Raw genomic sequence first — 22,270 nt, forward strand, 5'->3', positions numbered from 1 at the left:
TCCTGGCTACCCATTTCTATAAATAGACATCTGTCTAGAGGATGAGGCTTTGTAGTCATTTGCTTTGGATTTGTTTGTTTAAATACCATTTATTCCTTCCCTTCTCTTCCATCTCTTTCTTCCCCCAAGCAGGTGGGACAATGAATATTTGATTATTTGACCCTGTGGCACCCAGGATGCTCCCTGTGGATTTCCTCATTGTTTAGGAAGTTTTTCCAGGCAGACCTTTGTTGTTCTTTAGAGATGACAGTGAAAGCTATTACTTAATGTCTGTAGGAAACTTCTTTCTAGACATTTCTTTTACTTAGGAATTTCAGTGTGCTGGTAATTTAGTTGGGATTTTGCACGATAATCACACACTGTAGGTGTGCTCCTACAAGATACAGCATACTTAAAAAAGCAGAGAGACTCCTATTCTGTCCCATTGTAGAGGCTGAAGAGGAGCCTCAGCCTTTACCCTTCACTTCAAAGACAAGATAGGAAATGGTTGTCAGCTTTCCAGGAAACCTGCTGAATAAATTCCACTGGTGGTACAGAGATGAGTCCCAACAACTCAGAGGGACAGAACCCAAGGGCCTGATACAGCTCTGGAGTGAAAGCCTCAGCCAGCGTGCACAGAGCTGGCAGGAGGAGGGCTGCAGGATGGAGGAATGACTTGGAATTAATTGTGGAAAAGCTGGCCTTTTTTTGGACAAGCACTCAGGCTGGATGTTGGATTTTCTGCTTTAAACTGTCCCTTATCCTTCTGGTTTTAATTTGGTGTGTGACTGCCAGTACAGCAGGGCTCTCTACGAGTCTTGCTGCACTCCCTGCCTTTGCTTCCAGCCTGTTCCAAGCTGGGTTGTTCTGTGTTCTGGAAATTCTCTCTTCCATTTTCTGTAGGTGAGCATGGCTGGGACATCATACAGAGCAGGAGTGCCCCATGCCTGGAGTGTCCAAGGCCAGGTTGGACAGGGCCTGGAGCACCTTCCTGCTCCAGTGGAAGGTGTCCCTGCTCCTGGCAGGGGTGGAATGAGATGGGCTTTAAAGTCATTCCAACCAAATTCTACAAGTGGGGTCTCTCTGGATTTAACAGCATCTTAGAGGCTGCTTTTCCTTTTCACCTGGTGAGGTTTATGGTAAAAGCTGATTGGATTTGCCTGCAACTCCCAAAGTCTAAGGAAGAGGCAGAATAATAATTTCATTCAGAAGCATGTATTAAATCCAGAATTCCTGATAGTACCATCTAATCCAATCCAAACAGGGATAAATACCCATGGAAGGAAGAAGTGAGGTAAAGCACACAGGAAATTCAGATTTCAATAAGCATGTAAGATTCTATTATATGCACCTTGCAAAGTTTCCAAGTTCTTGAAGACTGTAAAAAATGAGATTTTTAAAGGAAAATCCTTCTGGCTTTACTTGTTTTCTGAGAAGTTTTAGTGCTCAGAGAGATTGTTGCTTTTGGAGCCAGTAGCAGATTTTCATCCCATAGTTTTAATAAATGGTGCCTGCCTGTGCTGGAAAGGAGGGGAAACTTCCCTTTGGGTTTTATGGCCTTTAATTCAAGGGGCCAAATGCTTGTTCTTACCTTTTGACTGAATGCAAGCAAAAGGCATCCAGGGATGTGATTGGTGGAAAAGGCACTTGCCACCCACGTGGACAGAATTTACTGTCCTTGAGAGCTTTCAGGTTCAGCTTTGGGAGACTAAGGAAGGATATACCTTCTCTATTCCATTTCCATTGCTCAAATTGTCTGTTACTAACTTCTCTCAAAAGCTCCACAAGCAATTTTGGAAGTTTCCAGCCATGTTATCTTGCAACAGGAATGGTCAAAATTTCCCTAATCAAAGCAGGAGGTGAAATGTTTCATTTTTCTTTGTTAGTCAGTAGAAGTATTGTCTGTGATCACAGCCCATTTGCCTTCTGTATGTGGCTTGAGGTTTTCCTAAACCCAGAAATCCCAGTTGCCCAATTTGTGTCGCAGAGCTGCGTTCGGCTCTGTGCCTGTTCAGCAGGATCATCTCAAGGCCCTGCACCACAGCAACCCACATACAGGAACTACTCCTAAAGATGATGTGCAGCATCACTGGGTCTGGAAAAGGAAAGGTGGCTTTTCTCTGGTCTTTTTTTGGGTACTGTGAGGGGAGTGAAACCACAGGGTTGTAGGGGAAGGCATGTGGTATTTTTCATGCTTTTCTTGTCACTGTAGAAGAAACTAGATACAGTGTTGAATTAGGCACAGGGGTCAGTGGAAAGAAAATCTCAATAGAAAAAGTGAGAAACAGGCTCATCCTTGCCCCAAATCTGTAATTGAGAGATACACTGTAAGTGTGCTGTGCCTTTGTACTTGATGTTTTTCAAAATCTTGAATACTGGAAGTTCTTAAATGAGTGCAGCTTGGCCACAAATGGTAAGACAATCTTTGCATCTGATAGACATTTTATTGGTATGAAAGGGAGAAAAAGCAAGCTCTGAGATGATAAAAGCAGCTGTGTTGGTGTGTGTTTGGGCAGTGGCAGCTGCAGAACCAGTGTCTAGGTGGGAAAGGGTGATATTCATAAGGAATGTGCTTTTAAAGTGTAGCTTTCTCTTTGCATGGAACAACCACGCTGTTCTCTTCACACGTGGAGAACAATTAAAAGTTTCAAGTTTTTGATCATACTTGCAAGCCTTTGACTTGCTTTTGCAGTTAAAGGATGCTAATGAAACAAGGCCAGCTCTTACATCAAAGCAAGATTAAAGCTTGTGCAAATGACTCAAACTTCTGTGAAGAAAGGGTTCTCCTGCCTGGGTCTCCTAAAATCTTTGTCCTGTGTCTTTCTAGTAGTCTTATATATATATAAAAATAAGTTTGCTGCTGATTCTGCACTGAAGCTTATTTTGGTATGGATAACCTAAGATTTCAGTGACTTTGTTTCTCTGAATATTTAATTAACTGTTATACCTTGAATTCACAAGCCTTTAATTTTCATGCTTCTGTGGTATTTGTTAACAGGTCTGACCAAGTAGTTGCTGTACACTTTGGCTAGCACTGAAGCTTGAAGACAAAATATTTGGGTCATTGTAGTACTACCAAAGTTGTTATGTAGTTATTGCATCTTTTTATTGCATGTCTTTTAAAGCTAGGGAGTTGTCTTAGCTGCAGTGCAGGAAGCGGAAAACAAAAGCAAGTCTGACTCTTGGGCTTTTCTGAATACATGAGTAAGAGGATAAAAGCAGCACACTCTGCAAAAGTATGTGGATAGTTTTTGTATGGTTGAAATTCTTTTAGGAAACGAGTGAGATCAGGAGTAGAGTAGTTATTTTCTAAGTAAATATTTAAAGCCAAACCCAGCGATTTCAGTGACCTTTTGGGTGCTGTTTGTGATGAGATTGGTTCTAAGCCTGTAGCCATGCCCTGCACCCCGTGGTTCCTGAGGAGTGGGCAGTGCCAGGGATGCACCCAGGCTGTTGTGTGCCACCATCAGTGCTGTTGTGCACTCCTTGCTGGGAGCCCACCAGCCCAGGGTCTCCCTGGTGGTTTTTGGGGTGTGACTGGGGGAGACACCCCTACAGCCATCAGAGAGAGGTGGGTGCTGCTGCAGGTGCCTGGTCACCCTCCAGGGGCTCAGAGGGACCTGGGCTGTGCCACCCTTGGGCGTGGGACACCTCGAGCCAAGCTGCTCCAGGGCTGTCACACAGCAGCCACTCCACTCCTTGGTGGAAAAGAGCAGCGGGGTTTTGGCTTGCTTCTCACTTTCTGTCCCTGGCAGGAGCAAGCCATGATCTGTCCTCCACTAGGAATTCTGCTTTGGAGCTTTTGGCAAAGTGAATGTGTCAGCTGATCTTCAGGGCTTTTTACATGTCACTGCTGAAGGACATGTGAAGCATCCTCCTGGTAGTGGCTTCTGCTGAGAAAAGCCGCCCACAGCAGTGCCTGGCAGGCTGTGGGCTCTCCCCAACACCTCAGCACCAGTGATGCCTTTTCAAACCACAGAAAGCTTGTAAGGAGATCTTTGGTAATGCTGTAAGACAGTCTTGTTCATAGCTCCCCAAAATGCTGGTGTTTTACCAGGTTCATTCCTTTCTTCATAGCTCCCCAAAATGCTGGTGTTTTACCAGGTTCATTCCTTGTTCATAGCTCCCCAAAATGCTGGTGTTTTTCCAGGTTCATTCCCTGTTCATAGCTCCCCAAAATGCTGGTGTTTTACCAGGTTCATTCCTTGTTCATAGCTCCCCAAAGTGAGCCTGTTTTTCCAGGTTCATTCCCTGTTCATAGCTCCCCAAAATGCTGGTGTTTTACCAGGTTCATTCCTTTCTTCATAGCTCCCCAAAATGCTGGTGTTTTTCCAGGTTCATTCCATGTTCATAGCTCCCCAAAATGCTGGTGTTTTACCAGGTTCATTCCATGGGAAGGGACCTTACAGCCCATCCAGTGCCACCCCCTGCATGGGCAGGGACACCTTCCACTACCCCAGGGTGCTCCAAGCCCTGGCCAGCCTGGCCTTGGACACTTCCAAGGATGGGCAGCCACAGCTTCTCTGGGCACCCTGTGCCAGGGCCTGCCCACCCTCACAAGGAAAAATTTCTTCCAAATATCCCATCTATCCCTGCCCTCTGGCAGTTTAAAATCACTCCTCCTTGTTCTGTCACTATCTGCCCTGTCCTTCATTTTTTATAAGCCTCCCATAAGTTCTGAAAGGCTTCAACAAGGTCTCCCTGAAGCCTCCTCTTCTCCAGGGTGAACAATCCCAGCTCCCAGCCTGTCACTAAATGCTTTCACATCCAACCCTACAAAGAAATACCTACAGCTTCTGTATGTTATAAATCCACCTGAAGTTTATGTTTCCTGTGAAGGGAGCTGCAGGTTTTGCAGGGCTCAGAGCCCACCTCTGGCCATGCATACCAGATCCCTGCTCCTTTCCTGGGATAGCCCATTCACTACTGATTTTTGATTCGTTGTGCTTGGGACCTCAGCTAAAAAAAATATCCTCATGTGCTGTATCTGGAAATTTTCTGCCTGCCAAGGAGGTACATGGGTGTTGCTGCTTCAAATTTACAGAAGATACCAGCTCCATCCCACTCAGTATCCATCTCACTCAGCCCCTCTCATCTCCTGTCTCAGGAAGGCATTTCTAAAGCTTTACATGGTATTTCCCTTCCTCTGCATGAAACCACAGTTGCTGTTTGTGCTGCGATTCTCTGCAGGACATTGCTGTGATGTTGGAGACACCACTTCTGGAGCAGGATTTGGGATGGTAAATACCTTGGGTGAACACTGTCTAAAGACCAGCTTGCTTTTCCTGAGCATGATACAGAGGATCTTTATGTGTTTTCACTTGATATTCCAATATTGCAGTGGTCACACAAGAGGAAAGGCAAGTTTTCATCATCCCCAGGCAAGGATTTAGTGGCTGGGTCTGTGCAAAAGAAAGGACAAAAAGGCTTTTTTGCTTTTTAAGGTTATTCTGTAAAGTAATATCACTGTAATTTAGTCTGCCAGACACTGTCCAGTGTTTGCAGTTGCAGATGAGGCTTTGCCAGCCTTCAGCTGCCCAGACTGAAGTTTCCATGCTGAGCATCTGCCCCAAATTGCCATTTTGAGAAAAATACAGCTAAAATGGATGAGGGTTTTTTTTCTTCAGGGTTTTTTGTTCGGTTGGTTTTGGTTTGTGTTTTTGGGGGTTTTGGAGGAGGTTTTGGGGTTTTTTTTTTATGAATTAAGCTAAAGAAACCATGCTTTCCTCTTCTTTTGAGCAGGTCAGGGATGGCCTGCAGGCAAAGGAAGGGTTTGGGGGCCACAGAGGTAGAATAAGGAAACTGGAAGTGAGTGGGAAAGGTTTCCAGCCACTGCCCATGTTCTCCTGCTGGACTAAACCCTGCTGTTTCCACATTTGTCCTCAGTGCAGGCTAGAAAAAGCTGCCACAGCTCCCAGCAGCTGTTCACAGCCATGGGCAAAGCCAGCACAGCTTTGTACCTCACAGGCTTCAGGTGGAGTGGAAAAGCTCCATGGATCTGAAGCCCTGAACTCATTGCTGATGCTTGAAGGAGACCTGGGTGCAAAGGCTGATCTTTGGTGTGGTTTTCTACTGCTTCATTCAGTAGGAAACCCCATATTCATTGCTTGGGTTTTTTTCTTTCCTTCTGGGATTTCCTGTGCACCTGCCAAGCTGCAAAGTGCTGTGCAGCCTTTGCTTGGCTGATCTTGGTGCTGTTTGATTTCATGCATGAGGAGTTACGGCTGTTAATTTGGGGCTGGACAAACCTGGTACCTAATTTTTTTTAGGGAACTGACGATTTTGATGCTCTCCCCAAGTTTCCAGCCAGGTTCATGCTGTGCTCAGGCACTCAGCACTTCTGTGTATCAGGGAAAGAAGGTGGCAGGAGCCATATGTGAGCTTTTCCTGTAAGTGCCACGTGTTTTGTCCAGATTTACATTCTGCAGTAGAGATAGATCTGATTCTCTGGGGTGGTATTTACCTGCTTTTAGATAGAAATCAAGTTCCTGCTATTTCCGGCTCACTGTGCCACAAACTTTCAGAGCTCTGCAATGAATGGGACAGGTACATGTGAGGTAGAAGATGGTATTTTTAGGTGTGATTGTGAAGGATCTGTCTGGGCATGGCACTCAGTGCTCTGGGCTGGTGACACAGTAGGCATTGGGCACAGATTGGACTCAAACCCTCTGGGAGGGTTTTCACACCTGAGTGATTCCAGTAGTCTGTGTTTCCATCATGTCCTACCAAACCCAAGGGAAGCAGTGGGGAGGAAGAGTGCCCAGAACAAAGCTGAGGCTGTATTTGGTATTGTGTGACACACATCCGAGGGCTGTGACAAAAGAAGCTTCTGGGGAGACTTTGGAGTTTGGGCTTGGTGTGTTCATGGTGATCCCTTAGGAGCTGTGGCCACGTAGTGGTGACATCAGAAACTGAGGCAGCACTGGGTTTGTACAAGGAGGAAGCTGAGTTCTGAGTGAATGAAGGAGGAAGGCCCCATCTGAACTGAGCACCAACTCCCCTTACAACTGGAAAAAACATGAAGCAGCTCATCACATCCCATACCAGAATGGGGGTGGCTAAAGCTGATGCCACACTGGGAGACAGAGGAGTTACTAGAGTAAATAAATGTCCCACCCCACTGAGTGTAAAATACTACGTGGTAATTTTGAGCAAGGGCTTGTGGTTTGTTATTACTCATCTCTTGCTACACGGCCTTTCCTTCGCGTGCCTTAAATGTGTAGGCAGCAGGAAGTGTGGTCAACTGAAAAGTTGCTCTTTCTGTAGCACTTGGCATTGGCAGGTGTTGCTTTTGTGACCATAAACCAAATTCATGCTTGCCTTGGGGGGTGCTCCTAAACCTGGATCTCACAGGGTGTTGGGGCTGAGCACTGGAGGGAAGCACTGGCTGGGTTTGATTGTTACCATCTGCAAAAGGGCTGCTTTTAAATAAAACCCAGCCTCTCTGACAGCTGAGTGTCTGGAGTTCTGCTGTTGAGGGGCTGCCCCAAAACTCAGGCTGACTTTGAGTGACAATTGCACAGTGCTGAGTTTCTGTGGCTGTTGAGTTTGGTGCCTTGGCTGAATCAGTGCCAGGGGTGTGAGCGTGCACAGCCTTGGAGGATGTGAGAGCTGCATTTCAGATGGGGCCCATCTCTCTATTCAGAGGTTTAACTCTGTTTGGATGATGAGAATGGAGACATCTGTAAAAAGTAACAGTCCCCCTTCCTTCCAGAATAAGGCTATGAGCTTTCCAGCTGTTGGCTAAGACAGGTTTTCCTGTTGAAATAGCTTTTGTCTGAAGTAAGTCTAAAACAATATGGTTATAGTAACTGAAAATATTTCTTTGTCAATTCTAGTTGTAAATCCAAGTGTTTTGATTCATTGCTACTTCTTGTAGCAGCTGTTTGATTCAGGAAACTTTATGGAATCCTCCAGCGAAGTGCGTGCTGCTGGTAAAATGCAGTTTTGCTTATTTTGTGTATTTTCTTTACCATGTTGTGTGTGACTTATTTTCTTTTATCTTCACAGTCTCACAATTCCAGAACACACTCTTGCTTTCCTTCAGAAGTCCTATCATCTTGAATAATGCAAAACAAGCCCATAACATTCATTCATGTGGTTCTTGTTTGCAACCACAATAAAATGGATTGTGCCATATATTTGTCAGCTGATGCCATCCTATATTCATAAAATATGCTTGGGATCTTTTCTTAGTTCTGCAGAATTTAAAGATGAGCTTATTAGGCATCTCTCTGATGTGTAATTATTCTGGGCTGAATAATGTTAATCAGAATATATGCAATTTATATACAGTAGGTAAGCAAAGAAGAGTGTATGTTTAAAAAATTAGTTTGCCAGAGCAGATTTGCAATAAAAGTGGATCTAATGCCCTTAAGAGATTTCTATTTTCTTTTGAATACCTTTAAAAAAAAAACAAATCATGTTTGCTGCCTCAGGAAAGTTTTACTTCTGTATGGTGGGTGTCTTGACTACATTGCTGTGTTTTATTTCAATTTCAAGACATACTATTTTACAAATCAGAGGAACCCTCAGAGATCAGGAGTTTAAGAAGCATGCCAGGGTATCTGCTCAGTCTGGAAGCCAGGGCTGCACGATCTCCTCTGACTTGGTTGGTGTTGCTCTGTACTAGACATTCTTGAATGAGATAAGACCTGATGCTTTTGTGTTTCTCTCAGCAGGTTCTTCTTAAGCACACTAAGCAGATATTTTTAATACACACAAACAAAAATTGTAATTTTTAGAGCTCCAGCTGGCATTTAGAGCTTCAGCTTGGCTTCAGAGGCGCTGAGCACCCACCTGGCAACTGGTGGTTGGTACCAGCTGTTCTGGAACTGGAGGAGTTGCCTCACACCAGTGGCAGCAAAAGTAACTTTGAAAAAAATGCCTTTGAATTTTCAGTGTGTGTGTCTTCTTAGTGCCAGGGCTGCTTCCAAAGGGGAAATAATTACAACAGAAGGACCTGACCTCATTTCTTGGTCAAAAGGGGTTGTAAGAAGACTGTCATCTCCTGAACAATGGATTTGTGGCTGTTGGCTAAGGCACGTGTCTCTCAGAGGGAACAGAATTGGAAACCAGGATGTTAAATCTGTGTTTTGTTGTCCTGACGTCGGCATTTCTGGGACTGGCAAAGAAAAGGTCCTGATTCCATTTAAGCCCAAACCTTTGGAGCCAGGAGGTTCAGCCTGACAGATTTATTTATGAAGGTTTGGTGCACTTTTGCTAGTAAAGCTCAGAGTAGAGCAGAGACCATAAGATTCATTTATTCAACACTGTCTATGTGTTTTTTTTCACTGGAAATTACAAAAAACCCATTAATCTTATTGGTGGGTTTTTTGAATATACTTTTCCAGAATTCTTGTTCTGTTACACTTTTCACTGCTCTGCTTTTTCCTTAATCAAGAGCCTGCCTGTTTGCGTGAAGCTGCTGGGTTTATGCAAAAGTTGTGGTGAAACAGTTGGTGAAACGGTTGGCTCAGAGATGCTTGAAAAGGCAAATAGCAGAGAAACTGTCTCAGGGCAGCAAAAAGTTCTGCTCCTGCTGCAGGAGTAGCACACAGCCTGAGTAGCATCTCATTGGCAGGGATGGTTGGTTGTATAGTAAAGGTCTTTGGGAGTAGTAATAAGGGGTAGAAAAGTCTCTGAAATGTTGTTGTGGATTTGGGGGCTCTTCAGGGTGTTTTGAAGCCACACTGCATGCTGTTAAGTGAGAAAATATTTCATAGCATTTCAGGGCTCATCTTTCACCTCATCAGGCTGGTGAAGTCCCATCAACCCAAATGAAGACAGAAAATGGGTTTATGTGGTTTTCCCTGCATTTGTTTCTCAGAAAGCCACAGGCTGCCTTTAAGGCACCCTTGAAGAATGCAAACATGGCTTGAAATGTAGCTCTGGTGAGGAAATGCAGGCAGCTTTTGGAGGAATTCAGGTTTGGATGAGACTCAGAATGAGCATTGTCAGACAGGGGCTAAATATGTTTAAAGTCACATTACTAGTGATTACTTCTGCATTCACAAAGTGAAAATGTGATCTGATATACATAAATTTGCCAAATAAAACCCTTATGGCACAGCTTTTGCATATTGCATTCTTAGGGCTGCTCTTTTCTTGGTGCCATAAATAAAGCACTTTGCAAAACACAGAACGATGAAGAATTTAAGATTTTGATACAGACAAGTGAAACATACTCTTTTCCAGAAAGAGAGAGTGTATCAGCATCCACAGTGGCTGGAGCTCAGATTGGAATGATGGGGAGAACTTCATAGGGACCTTTGATGGAAGAGCTGAGACTTAGAAAACTGGAGCTGCATAACCAGTCATACAAAGGTGTGAGAGATGAAAGCAAACTGTTAAATGCACTGACTGAAGCATTGCCACCATGGATATAAACCCAAGCCTTGAACACCTGGTTGGTTCTGGGTAGCCACAGATCCTGGTGTAGAGGCAGGAGGGTTTGGTGTGTCTGTCCATGGAGGGCCATGAAGGCCTCCAGAGGCACAGGGTCACTGTGAACCAGCAGGAGAGCTCTCACCAACCATTTCCCAATAAATTCTCAGGAACAAATTTCTTCCTCCTAATAATAACCTGCCCAGCTGCCTTTCTGAGCCCAGACCTCACGTGGCCCCGCTGTACAAACACAGCACAGGGAGAAGGTGGTTTGGATTTGGTTTTTTCCTTTCAAGTCATGTTGTCACAAGTCCTTTTGAACGTGAAAGATAAATGGAGAGGAAATGAGGCAGCTTATCTCCCTTTTTTTTTTTTTTTTTTTTTTTTCAAAAAGGAAGGAGCATTGAAACATTGGGGTGGAAGAGCCAAGGAGCCTCAAGCACAGGCTTAGTGAGAGGGGCTATGGCTGAGTGGAGCTTCTTCCTGGGAAGTCCTCCTAGAAATGGAGAAAACAAACACCAGTGGTAGCTATTGTCCTCCCAGCGATGCTTTCATGAGTGTTTGAGGATCTGAAAGTGATCTAGGAGGAAGAAGAATAATGCACAACACTTGGCATGCCAGGTGGCTGGATGGAACCCCTCTGAGCTGATTTCACTGAATAAAAGGGGGCTTTGGTGAAACCAGCCCCATGGAGGAAACAAGGCAACTGGGACCTACAGAGCTGTGTGTCACCGCCTTCCTGTCACAGCAAGTGACACTGTGGCTGTGCCTGTCTGGGAGCTGCAGTCAGACACTCTGTTGGACTCTGGCCTGTCTCTGAGCTATGGTTAAAAATAGCAGCCTGAAAAAGAAAATAAATACTTTTAAACAGTGTGCCGGAACAGAGAGGCCTTAAACCCCCACGTCTGCACAGGAGAGACTGCAAGAGGAGTGTGTTCCTTTGTGTGTGTCCTCTGTGGCAGTTACAACAAATTCTTTCTGAACACAGTTCTTTGGTTTCTCTTTTTCCTCAAATTCCCCTGACCTGTGCCCTTGTCACCTGGGAGTGTTTCTGCCTCTGGTGATGTGGGCTGTAGGAACAGCAAACCTGGGGAATATAAAGTAATCCTTCATCTTTGATACAGCTGCAGAAAGTTAGGGTTGTTTGGATTTTTACTTGACCTCTTTTCAGTATAAAATTTCGGGAATTATTCTCTATTTCGTAGCAGAAAGTGTATTTTTATTAGTAAGGTCCCAGCTTTAATTTAGAAGGAATCAAAGGCATGAATTCTGCCAAGTATGGAATGATTAATGAAGTTTAATGGGTCCTTTTAGCCAGAGAAGAACCCCAAAATATTTAGATCACTTTGTTTTATTCTGTTACAGTGCTTTGGAAATACTGGGATCTTGATTATGCCCTTGTTCAACTTTGAATGGGAGAAAACAGGGGAAAGGAGGCCACTGGCAGGTCTCCCATGTTCAGAAGACCCAGGCAGCCAGAGAGCCATCTCCCATCTTCTGTTTGTCCTTTCCCATTCATTTTGTTTTAATTTGCCTCATTTTTTCTGCTTCTTCCCTTGAATTTTCCTTGGGCCAGATTTAGTAGGAGCTTTTGGAGTGGTTTCATTGGTTTCACAAGGGAAGAGGCCAATTCTGTTCCTTTTGCACCCATTTCACAGCTGGAAGAAAGCAAAAGGCTGTGACCTATCCTGAAGTGGGACTTAGGGGCAGCCACAGCTGCTATGGGAGAGTAAAGTGTGACAGAGAGCGAGCCCCAAACCAAGATTGAGGAGTGATGGGGATGTGGTCAAGGTCTCCCTTTCCAGCAGCTTCAGTGCATCTTGCTCCCTTCCTGCCACCCTTTCTTGAAGGAGCCTGGATCAGGGGCTGATGCTCTGGTACCGCTTCTGCACTAATTTGAATTATAAAGCTGATCTGTTACATCACAGAGCTGTAGTTTCCCTTCCCCATCTGTAATAAGCACAGAAAAAACTGTCTTGCACAGGGTTGGGTGAGCAGCTCCATGTAATAATTATACACTTGTCTTCTAAACTCTGCCTTAATTGATGCTTTTTAGCAGTCCTGTGAAGAAACCTTTCCCACAGGACGAGGCATGGATTTCCTGAGGGACACTACCATCCATGGAAGGGTAGAGAAGGGCTTGTTTGTCAAAGGGGACACTTTCAGCTGCATGAGGACTGACCCTTTTAATGCCTGGCAGTGTTTCTTGCAAAGGAATGAATGTAATCCTCCTTTTAAATCAATTTATTTCTAAAGATTTAGCAAACGGTTTTAGAGCTGTTATTTTTCTGAACATGAAAACAGACTACCAGCAAGGAGAGTTTGTCTAGTTTGTCTTAGCTAAGGCTTTGAAGGATTGACCACAGTGTAGAGCTGTGGAACATTTTTGTCTTGTAGGTTGTGTCAGCCTTGAACAATTCCTTGAACAGTTCCTTGAACAATTCCTGCTGTAGCATCTGCATGGCCAACAAAGTCCATGTGATGTCAGAAAGGGATCCCATTGTATCACCCTGCTGTGTAAAAACAAAATACATAACAGATCAAAGAGATTTTATAAGCTTTGTAACAACAAAATACATGACACATTAAAGAGATTTTTATAAGCTTCACTCAAACTTCTAAGTTTTATAAAGTAAGTTCTCCCATCCTCTGCCCAATGTTTTGCTCTGACAAGTTAGATTTTCCTGCAGTCATATTCCAGTATTATAACCTGAAACTAGTGAGAGCCTGAACAAATGACTAAATATGCACTGCAAAGGAAAAATGTTTCCATTTTTATTGTTCAAGCTGAATGTAAAGTGGGAAGTCAGGTAAAAAAAAAATCTAAAATTCTTTGGAATGTGAATTGCATTTTACACATTCCTCTTCTTGTATTATAAAGTTTTATTAGAAGCTTAATATTATATACATACATATATGTATGTATACATTTTTGTCAAAATTTTGCCAAATTTTTGTCCTTTTTAAAAGAGGGGGAAAAGGAATAAAATCAAGTGTTGATTTTCACAAGAAGTTGGCTCTTTGTCCCCCTCAAAATGCCCTTTCACAGTTGTTTCCCTACAGAGAACCAGGGTGAGGAGGTGTTGGCACAAGCAAAGCAAACCAGGTGAAACTGGAAAATGGCCCCAGCTGGCACAACTGTGACATGGGTATGGCCTTGGGCTTCAAAAATCTGGATGGTGCTTGTTTGGGTTAAAATCTGTGTATCCACCCAGGTGTTCTTGTGGGGTTCAGAGTGGCAAGAAGAGGCTCTAAGGCTGAAATTATTTCCTGTGGTAAAATCAAGTTGTGTGGTTGTTTTGGGAGATCCTTAAAGTAAATGTCCTTGCTCTGAGACCTCTGTTTAGTTTAGAGATTAGTCTTGGTTTTACCCTTCTTGCACACAGGCTTAGCTGAAAATCTTTTGCAAATCATGGTATTTACTCATTTTTGGTGTATGCAGGAGCCAAAAGTGAAGCAAACGCCTTAGAGTTGATGAGGAAAATGGTAAGAAAAGAGGCTCCAGTGTTACCATTATTCTCATTTTGCTACTCTGTTTTGTGCAGTTTGTGTGTTTGTTGAAGAGAAATGGAATAAAATCCTGCCATGGAATAATGGCCTTCTGCTACAGTGCTTAAAAAGTGATTACTTTGTAGGAAATATGGTACTCTGAGGAGTCCATCTGGGCTGGTGGTGACGGGAGTTGGAATGGTGAGGAAATAAAGGGAATTTAGGTAAGGAAATCTCAGCAGAAATGAAGCTCCTCATGGAAAGATACGTGTGCACTCATAGCTTTGGCCAATGTCATGTACTCCCTGGAGTGATTTTGTGATAGAGCCATGTAGAGTGGTATCATTTGGCAAAGTAATTAAGAAAAAAGAAATTAGTAAAAATATCTCCCCAGATTTGTATGAGCAAATGCCAAGCATTGCATGGAAATAATAGTTTGAAGGTGTGTGTGTGTATCTGTATAAATTATATATATATATATATATATATATATATATATAAAGAAAAAAGCTTCAGCTAATGTCATGAAGGTGGTTGTTTCTGTTATCTATGTCTCTGTGTCTTTTTGTCATTTTGTCTTGTGGATGGCTGGGCAGTGAGGTAACTGTCACCCAAAAGGGAGGGAAGGGGGAATACATCATCCTGATTTAAAGGGTGATGCAGCATTGGCTTACATTTTTGGAATGCTGTTTAAATGTTCCCAAGAAACATTTTTGTGTGACCTCCAGTGATGTGTAACGTGGTGCTGAGATCTGGATTGGAGAAAGCTGCTCAAGGCATGCCTGTTGTCTGTGTCCCCAGGAGTGGCTCAACTTGTGGCTCAGGGAGTTGAACAAAACCCCAAAACTTGAACATCATTGACCTTCACCAAATTTATTTATCACAGATCATAGTTTAGTTTCATGTGACCCCCCCCCCCCCCAGGAATTAGATTGGGTTCATTTGGTTATTAAATCCCAAGTCCTTCTGGTGCTGTGAAAGAAGCTTATAAATAAAGTCTTGTCAGACCTTATTCTAGTTGAATCTGACCATGAGTAATTGTTTCTAGACAGGGTTGCTGCTTCTCACCCCATTACCAACAAAGGGTGGATTTTAGCAGCCTTTGAGATAAGCTTATCTGACACAGTGTTAATCAAACCCTTGGCTTGTTCCAGCCTTATCAACCACAAGACTGGCCTTTATGTAAATCATTAATATTAGGAATTTTTAGCCTGACAGAAGTGCAAAGGCAATTTGTGAAATCTTCCTTCTCCCATAAATAAGGATTGGGCAGTGGGAGCAGGGGAATGAGCTGCAGGAATGAGTCTCTGGGTTTGACCCAAGAGCCACTCTGTGTTTGTGCAGGATCTGTGCTATTTGTTCTTCATTTTTAATAATCAGACAGCATTCAGAATTAACTTAAACCAGCAAGCTCCATAGTTAGATCACAAGCTTCTCTTCACAAAATAAGTATTTTTTATAGAGTGTATGAGGTCTCCCTCAGCTCAGTCTGCTCCTTCTGAATGTGAGATGCTCCTGAAGCTGCCTGGGGACAACCTAAGTATGGAAACCTTTGGAAATCTATGGGATAATTGTCTATCTCAGTACAAAACTCAGCCTCGTGTAGCAGAGCACTTGAGGAAGAGCAAAGTACAGGGGTCACATGTAGGAAGGGAGATCAGCAAGGCCGGAATGGAGCCTGTTACTTTTGGCACCTCTTTTGCCAGGGATCACGTCTAGATGACCTTACAAATGTGTTTGTTTAGCTTGCTGTGAAACAAAAGCTTCGCTTCTGATGGAGCACAAATATCACAGCCAGGGTCTCAGCTGCCAAACTTGTGAAAAAATCTGATTTTTTCCCCGGACAGCATCAGTTTTTTCCTATAGAGAAGATGGGCTAAGCACCTGAGGAGTGCTGTATGCTGAGATGAGAGCAGAGGCTGATCTGAGGTGTGATGGGTGTTACCACTCCTCTGCACTGAGTTTTGGGTGACTAACAGGGATTTTGCCAGCATGGCAAACAGGTGATTTGAGGGTGTGTGCACACCACTGGAGTCACAGAATTGTAAGGTTTTATTGAGAGCAGTCTCTATTAATATATAAACCAAGGCAGGATAAATAATTGGGTTCAGTATTTTACCAGGTGCAAACCACATGTTCCTGCGTGGGAAAGAGGGGTGGCTCCACCAACCAGAGCTGCTGGGTTTGGCTGAGTGCAAACAAAACCTGTGAGAGGTGATCCAGCTAGATCAGAACCTTTGTGTCTGCCATCCCTTTGTGTCCTAACAGGTATTAAGTCATGACTCAGATTAATTGAAATACTGTTTCTACAAATAAAGATCAAAATGAGTTCTGCTTTCAACAACAATGAGAGTAGTTTACATTGCCTTCCTGGATGAAGTCTGGGAGCACTTGAACTTAAACTCTTCCTGGGTGGTATTGTAAGTACTCCACAAGGAAGAAGACTGTAGGAAAGAGGGAATCACTTGTAAATCCCACTACTTGTAAAAGGAAGGAGTGAATCACTTGTAATCCCTCTGTTCTATACCCCAGAGCACTGGAAGGTGGTGGGCACTGTCAGGATGTGCCAAACAGAATCATTTCACAGGTTTTCTGGCTACCAGATGCACTTAGCAACTGATAATGATGTTTGCAGTGAATGGGTGATCTGAGGAAAAGCAGTTTTTATGGTGAGTTTCTGCTTCCTTCTCTTCCTGTTGAGCATCCAGCCCATTTCAGAGGTGCCAGTACTGACATCCAGCTTTCAGGGCTTATGCAGAGCATCTGCAATTTCAGATGTTTACCTCAAATCAGAGTTGTGCTTTTCTTAGACTTGGGCTGAAGTTGGCCCAGGAGCTGAACAATGGAATTATTTTGTTAACTCATTTTGCTACTACCATGATGGGCTGTGAGAAAAAGACAGTGTTTATGGATAGAAAAATAAATGGATGGATGGATGAACAGTAGTAATTTTAAAGCTTAATTTGTATAAGGCAGACAGTACATCTAGATTAACTGGTTTGTAGTTTATAATTGGAAAGTTTGCCCCCAGTTGTGGGTTCCATCCTGGCTTGTGAAGCACTGTGTGGGTATGATCACCTGAGCATTTTAGATTGTTTTCTGACAGCTTTGCTCATGGCCTGGTGGAGGAAATAAGACAAAGTGATTTGTTCCTGTTCTGTCTCACTGCTTTACTTGTTTGAAGTGCTGGGTGTACTGACATTAAGCACACACAGTGCCTATTTCTTTTATGTTTTATTTTGTCCAGGATTTGTTTTAATGCAGCAAATAATCTACTTCCTTTACATTTATGTCCCCTGGGGCTTATATGGTGTAAGAACATACATCAGCCCCCAGACCTCCAAAGAGATTCATATCACTGGTCATGGTATATTTGGAAAACCCTTTCCAAAAGGTGCTGAGTGCAGGCAATTGTGCTGTGAAGGGGAATTGTGAACATTTTTCTGCTCTTGGAAGGGTCCCCTTACTGCCAAACACCAATATTTAAGTGAAATAGCTTTTATGGCAAGTCCTTCCCTCTTTCCATTCTTCACTTCCAAATGGCTGAGTTCTGGGAGTGTGAGCAATCACTCTCTTGTATGACAGCCAAGAAGTTATTGTTTTCTGACCTTTTTTCCTGAGTTTTCCTGACCTGCACCTGGACTGGCCACGTGGCAACGTGGTTGAGAGCAGGGAGATGTGGCAGGGCAAGCTGGATAGGCTGCAATGGGAGCCAGACCAGCAGGAATTCATTCCTGGGAGAACTTGCTGAAGAGTGCCCTTGTTTGGAAAAGCTGTATGTCAGTTATTTCAATAAAAGCAGTGAAACTGCCACTATAAAATTGGGTATTTGAGGCCATTCTGTGGGCCTGATGACTTGGAGTTACATACAAGTGTCCAACATGGGTGACACAATTAAGAAGGTCAAAGGCAGGGGAAAAGCATGGAAAAAAAATCTGGGAGTGATTACTGATTTCCAGGTAGATGTTTCTTGTTTCTCAGTGCAATGACATTTGTTTTAATTCTTAAAAGGGGTATCATAACTCATGCTAAGTTTTGTGGTCATGTGCAGGGGCAGTTGTGCAGAGCAGGAGGTGCATCATGAAGTATTAGCAAAGTTTATTCTGGAGCAGGATCTAAACCCTCAGCAAAGGAGGAGCAGACCCTTGCCATGTTAATTTGATGGAAATCCTTCCACCTCCATCACAGTTGTCTTTTCCTGTTGGTAATTTTGGTTCATGGAATCACAGAATATCCCAAGTTGGAAGGAACCCCCAGGGATCAGTCACTGAGTCCAACTCCTGGCCCAGCACAGGAGCAGGAGGTTGCCTGCAGGCTCCTCCTGGAGCTGATCAGACTCCTCATTCTCCCAGGATAAACATCCCAGCTGCTGGGCTCCAAGTCCCATTTATGTGGGCTGGAGCTGTGCCACTGCCAGACCAGCCAAGTGGGAGCATTGGCTGTGCTCCATATAAACAGCTCTGACGAAGCCAGCCACACTAAATTTGGAAAAGAATTAGGGGAACTCATTTTTCAACTGCCCTGGAGTATTTTATCTCCAGTTGCCCCATGTTATCATTTCATGGGAAGAGTTTCTGTTACTCAGGACTGTTTCCATCATGTTTATTTTCAGATAGCATATTTTTATTTTCTCTAAACCAAAAGAGTTTAAATATCCATTGAGGAACAATGGGTCAAGGGTCTGTCTGCTTCTCTTCCTACCTTCAGGTAGCACTGAAATTCCTGTTCAGCTGAGCCCTGCAAGGCCAGGTCCTCATATGGGGCCACTCACGATCTCCTTAAATAAACTTTGCTTCTAATTTTATGAGGGAGGAGTATTTTTAATGCAAAGCTCCTTTGCAACAAGTAGTGTGAAGATTGGAAGAAACAACCAGAAACATTTGCCTCTTGATTCTTGTTTTGGTTTGTCATAAATATAGCCTGCACATAAAAATTACATCATCAGTGTCCTATTTCTGACGTGCATGTTGTGAACTGCAGAGTTTCTTTCTCTTCAGTCACTGTCCTTTAAGCTGATCTAAGCAGTACTGACAGTGAAGAATGACACTTCTGAGGCCATTTAGCCTTAATTGAGAGACTTTGCCAAAATTACAGGTATTTCCTGTGATTGTTGCAGCTTTCTTCCCAACACCAGAATTTTATTCTTTGTCCCACTTCCTCTACAAACTTTTACTGCAGGATGCAGGCAGTAGCCAAGTGAGGTGCAGTGTCCCAGAGCCCTCTCTAACAAATTGAGAGGATGATGCGAGCTGGAAAAGAAAAAGCCACAGTGCAAAACAGGGGCAAACCCTGAGCAGGAAACTCGGCTGGGGCCAACAACATCCTACTGCTGGCTGGGTCCAGGAGGGAAAAAAAATGCTGTAAGGAAGGTTTTGGGAAACTTTGTCCTTATTTGGAGAATAAGTCCATGCCTCTGCCCAAAGCAGGCTCGTTTTTATAGGGCTGGGATATTCTGCTTTAGCAGCACCATATCCTGCTATTATACCCAAGCACATCCTATAATGAGTATGTCTCTAAAAATCCATCTTAAAGCTGAAGATTTGGAGTCCACATTGTCACAGGGTGCTGTCCCACAGTAACTCTGTGAAAGCCTTACATGAGTGGTGAACTGACTCTGCTCCTGCCATCCCTCCAGCTGAGTGGGATGGCTGTGCCAGTGCTGAGCCAGCTCCTCCGTGTGCCTGGAGAGGGCTCCAGGGCGTCAGGTCTGTCTCCCAGTGCTGGTGTGGGATTGGAGTGGGGCAGCAGTGGGGCTTCCAGTTCAGTGGTGGGCAGCAGTGACATTGGTGCTTATGGAGGAGAAGGCTGCAGCTCACCCCTCTCAGCTGTCCTGGTGACACAGCAGTAGCTGGAAGGAAAGGTGGTGTTGTGGAACAGCAGTGTTGGCACTGCCCCTGAACTTGGGGGTGCATCTTATTCTGCACCACACTGCAAATTCACCTGCAGAAGCAGAGGAGCTGGTATGTAGGGTTGTCTCCTCATGCACATCTGTCTTAGGAAATTAGGGAATTATTTATACAATCCCACAATGGTTTGGGTTGGGAGGGATCTTCAAACCCATCCAGTCCCATGCCCTGCCATGGGCAGTGACACCTTCTACTAAACCAGATTGCTTCTTGCCCCTGGCCTTGAACACTTCCATGAGTTCCATTTCAGGAATGCTGTGTGCCAGTCCTGGTCTAGGAGTCCTAAGAAGTTTTAGTTTGGGAATTACCATTTTTTTTCTCATACAGAAAATATGATGTTTTTTCCCCACCGAGCAGAACAAAATGAAATTTTGAAAGCATCAAAGTTGTTGGAGATGTGAAATTGCATTTCTCTGTTGTAAGCTCAGAAATGCCCTTTGGCATGGAGCTCCCTAATACCAAGAAGAAAGGGATCTCTCCAGTATCCAGGATGTTTGGGGTGCTCTCTAGATCATAGGCCAGGTTCTGTTTTTTTGCATTGCTACAGACTTTTTCAGTCACATAAATGCACATGCCTTTAATTTCGGCTTCACTTCCCTGTCTGCAGAGCACCATTATTTCTGTGGTAGGGTTAATGAGTTAATTGCTTGTAAATTGTTTTAAGATTCTCAGAAGTGAGACCTCAGTGTGTTTATTGCTGTTGCTGTTACCCGTGAGATCTTGATCACAGCGAGACAATACCAGATTAGTGTTTATTGCAGCATGACTGAGGATATGTTTACATTAAAACAAAGATGAGACAGTAATGCCCAAGCCTAGAAAAATATTTTGTAGAGCTTTGAGTCATCTTTAAAATCTCAGTAAGTGATAAAATTGGCTCCTATGGCTGAACATTAGCTGGTATCACTGGTTGTCTTTGAAAACCCTTTCACCCCTTGACCATACCTGGCTCTGAGGCAGCATGCCCCAGAGAGAGGTAGAGAGCATCTTTCCTTAGAGACATGGATTTGGGGAATTCTTTACTTGATCTTAGAAGAAAAAACAAAGTCCTAAACTAAATATTTTCCTGGACAAATTCCCTCTGATTGCATCTCCAAGGATTTCCTGATCTGTGCAGCAAGTGGCCCTTGGAACACTCAGGAGGTCTTTTCATGGAATTGTTTGGGTTAGATGGACCTTAAAGCCCCTCCAGCTCCACTCCCTGCTCTGGGCAGGGACACCTTCCACTATCCCAGGTTGCTCCAAGCCCCATCCAGCCTGGCCTTGGACACTGCCAGGGATCCAGGGGCAGCCACAGCTGCTCTGGACACCCTGTGCCAGGGCCTGCCCACCCTCACAGGGAACAATTCCTTCCCAATATCCAATCTAAACCTGCTGTCTGTCAGTGGGAAGCCATTCCTCCTCATCCTGTTGCTCCATTCCTTGTCCAGAGTCTCTGTCCATCTTTCCTGTGGGCTCCCTTCAGGTACTGGAAGGTCACTATTGGGTGACCCTGGAACTGCCTCTTCTCCAAAGAGAAGAATTCGGGTCACTGGTGGGAAGTGCCTTGGTTCTGTGTAACAGACTGTGACGCCATGGATAAGAAATACCTTTAAATCTCTGTTCCACCTCAGGGAAAACAGAGGCCACCATCAAGAACTTCAGCCCGCACTACCGCCGCCAGTACGCCGTGGCTTTCTGCCGGCACGTGCAGGAGGAGCTGGAGCAGCACCGCCACTCCCAGTCCCGCTTCCTGAAAACCAGGGTAGGAGGACACTCGTTTTCCTGTCTGGGACCCAAGTGTCTGTGGAGATGTTGGATTTGGGTCATTCTGGTTTGGGATGGAAAAGTTGCATCTGGGTGCAGGTTTGAAGTTCAATTTTTGAAAATTCATCTTTGTTTTGGTCTTGTTTAGTTGTTTATCATGGCACGAGGAGAACCATGATGTGAGTTTCTGGTACAAGGAGTTGGACATTTGGATAAAACTGCTTCCTTCTTGCTGGTTGCAAGGTTCTGCAAAATCTAGGGACAGATATCATACTTCCAGGGAAGAGATTATGTAGGAAATGTAATTATTCCTGTCATCTGTGGCTCAGGGTTCCTTAAAGAAGATGGCAATAATTCCCTTTGTCGAGTGAATCATGGAAAGCTGGGTTTTATTAGAGGGGGGACAAAAAAAGAGACAAAAGTCTCTTTATTAGAGGAAAATGCAGAGAACCAGCCTTCAAGATTAAGAAGATAAAAAATTAAATGTTCTGAGCATAAATATTCTGAACAAAATGTTCTGAAAAATTAAATGTTCTGAAATCATGGATTTCCAGTGCTCTTGAAATGAGTAAGTAAAGCAGTGAGGTGGGATGACAGAAGATCTGTATCTTTCAGTTACTACAGTGCAGATGCAAAAGCATTACAAAGAAATGGGAAACAATTTACTATATTATAACAAAACCCTGTTTTTCATATCAATGTAATATTTATATTATGTAGTGGAAAATGGGAGTTGGTGAACTCCAAGTCATCCTGCAGGGGTT

General features: G+C 43.9%; 1 protein-coding gene across 1 annotated transcript in view; it reads left to right on the plus strand.

Annotated features, from left to right (window-relative positions):
- NIBAN1 (niban apoptosis regulator 1) overlaps positions 1-22,270 on the plus strand; it is a 55,485-nt gene that overhangs the window by 4,757 nt on the left and 28,458 nt on the right. The window contains exon 2 of the mRNA XM_054638405.2: positions 21,374-21,504. Within this exon, the coding sequence (XP_054494380.2) occupies positions 21,374-21,504 (131 nt within the window). The remainder of the gene's footprint in view (positions 1-21,373; positions 21,505-22,270) is intronic.

The sequence above is a fragment of the Agelaius phoeniceus genome, chromosome 8 (assembly GCF_051311805.1).
Source record: "Agelaius phoeniceus isolate bAgePho1 chromosome 8, bAgePho1.hap1, whole genome shotgun sequence".
NCBI lineage: Eukaryota > Metazoa > Chordata > Aves > Passeriformes > Icteridae > Agelaius > Agelaius phoeniceus.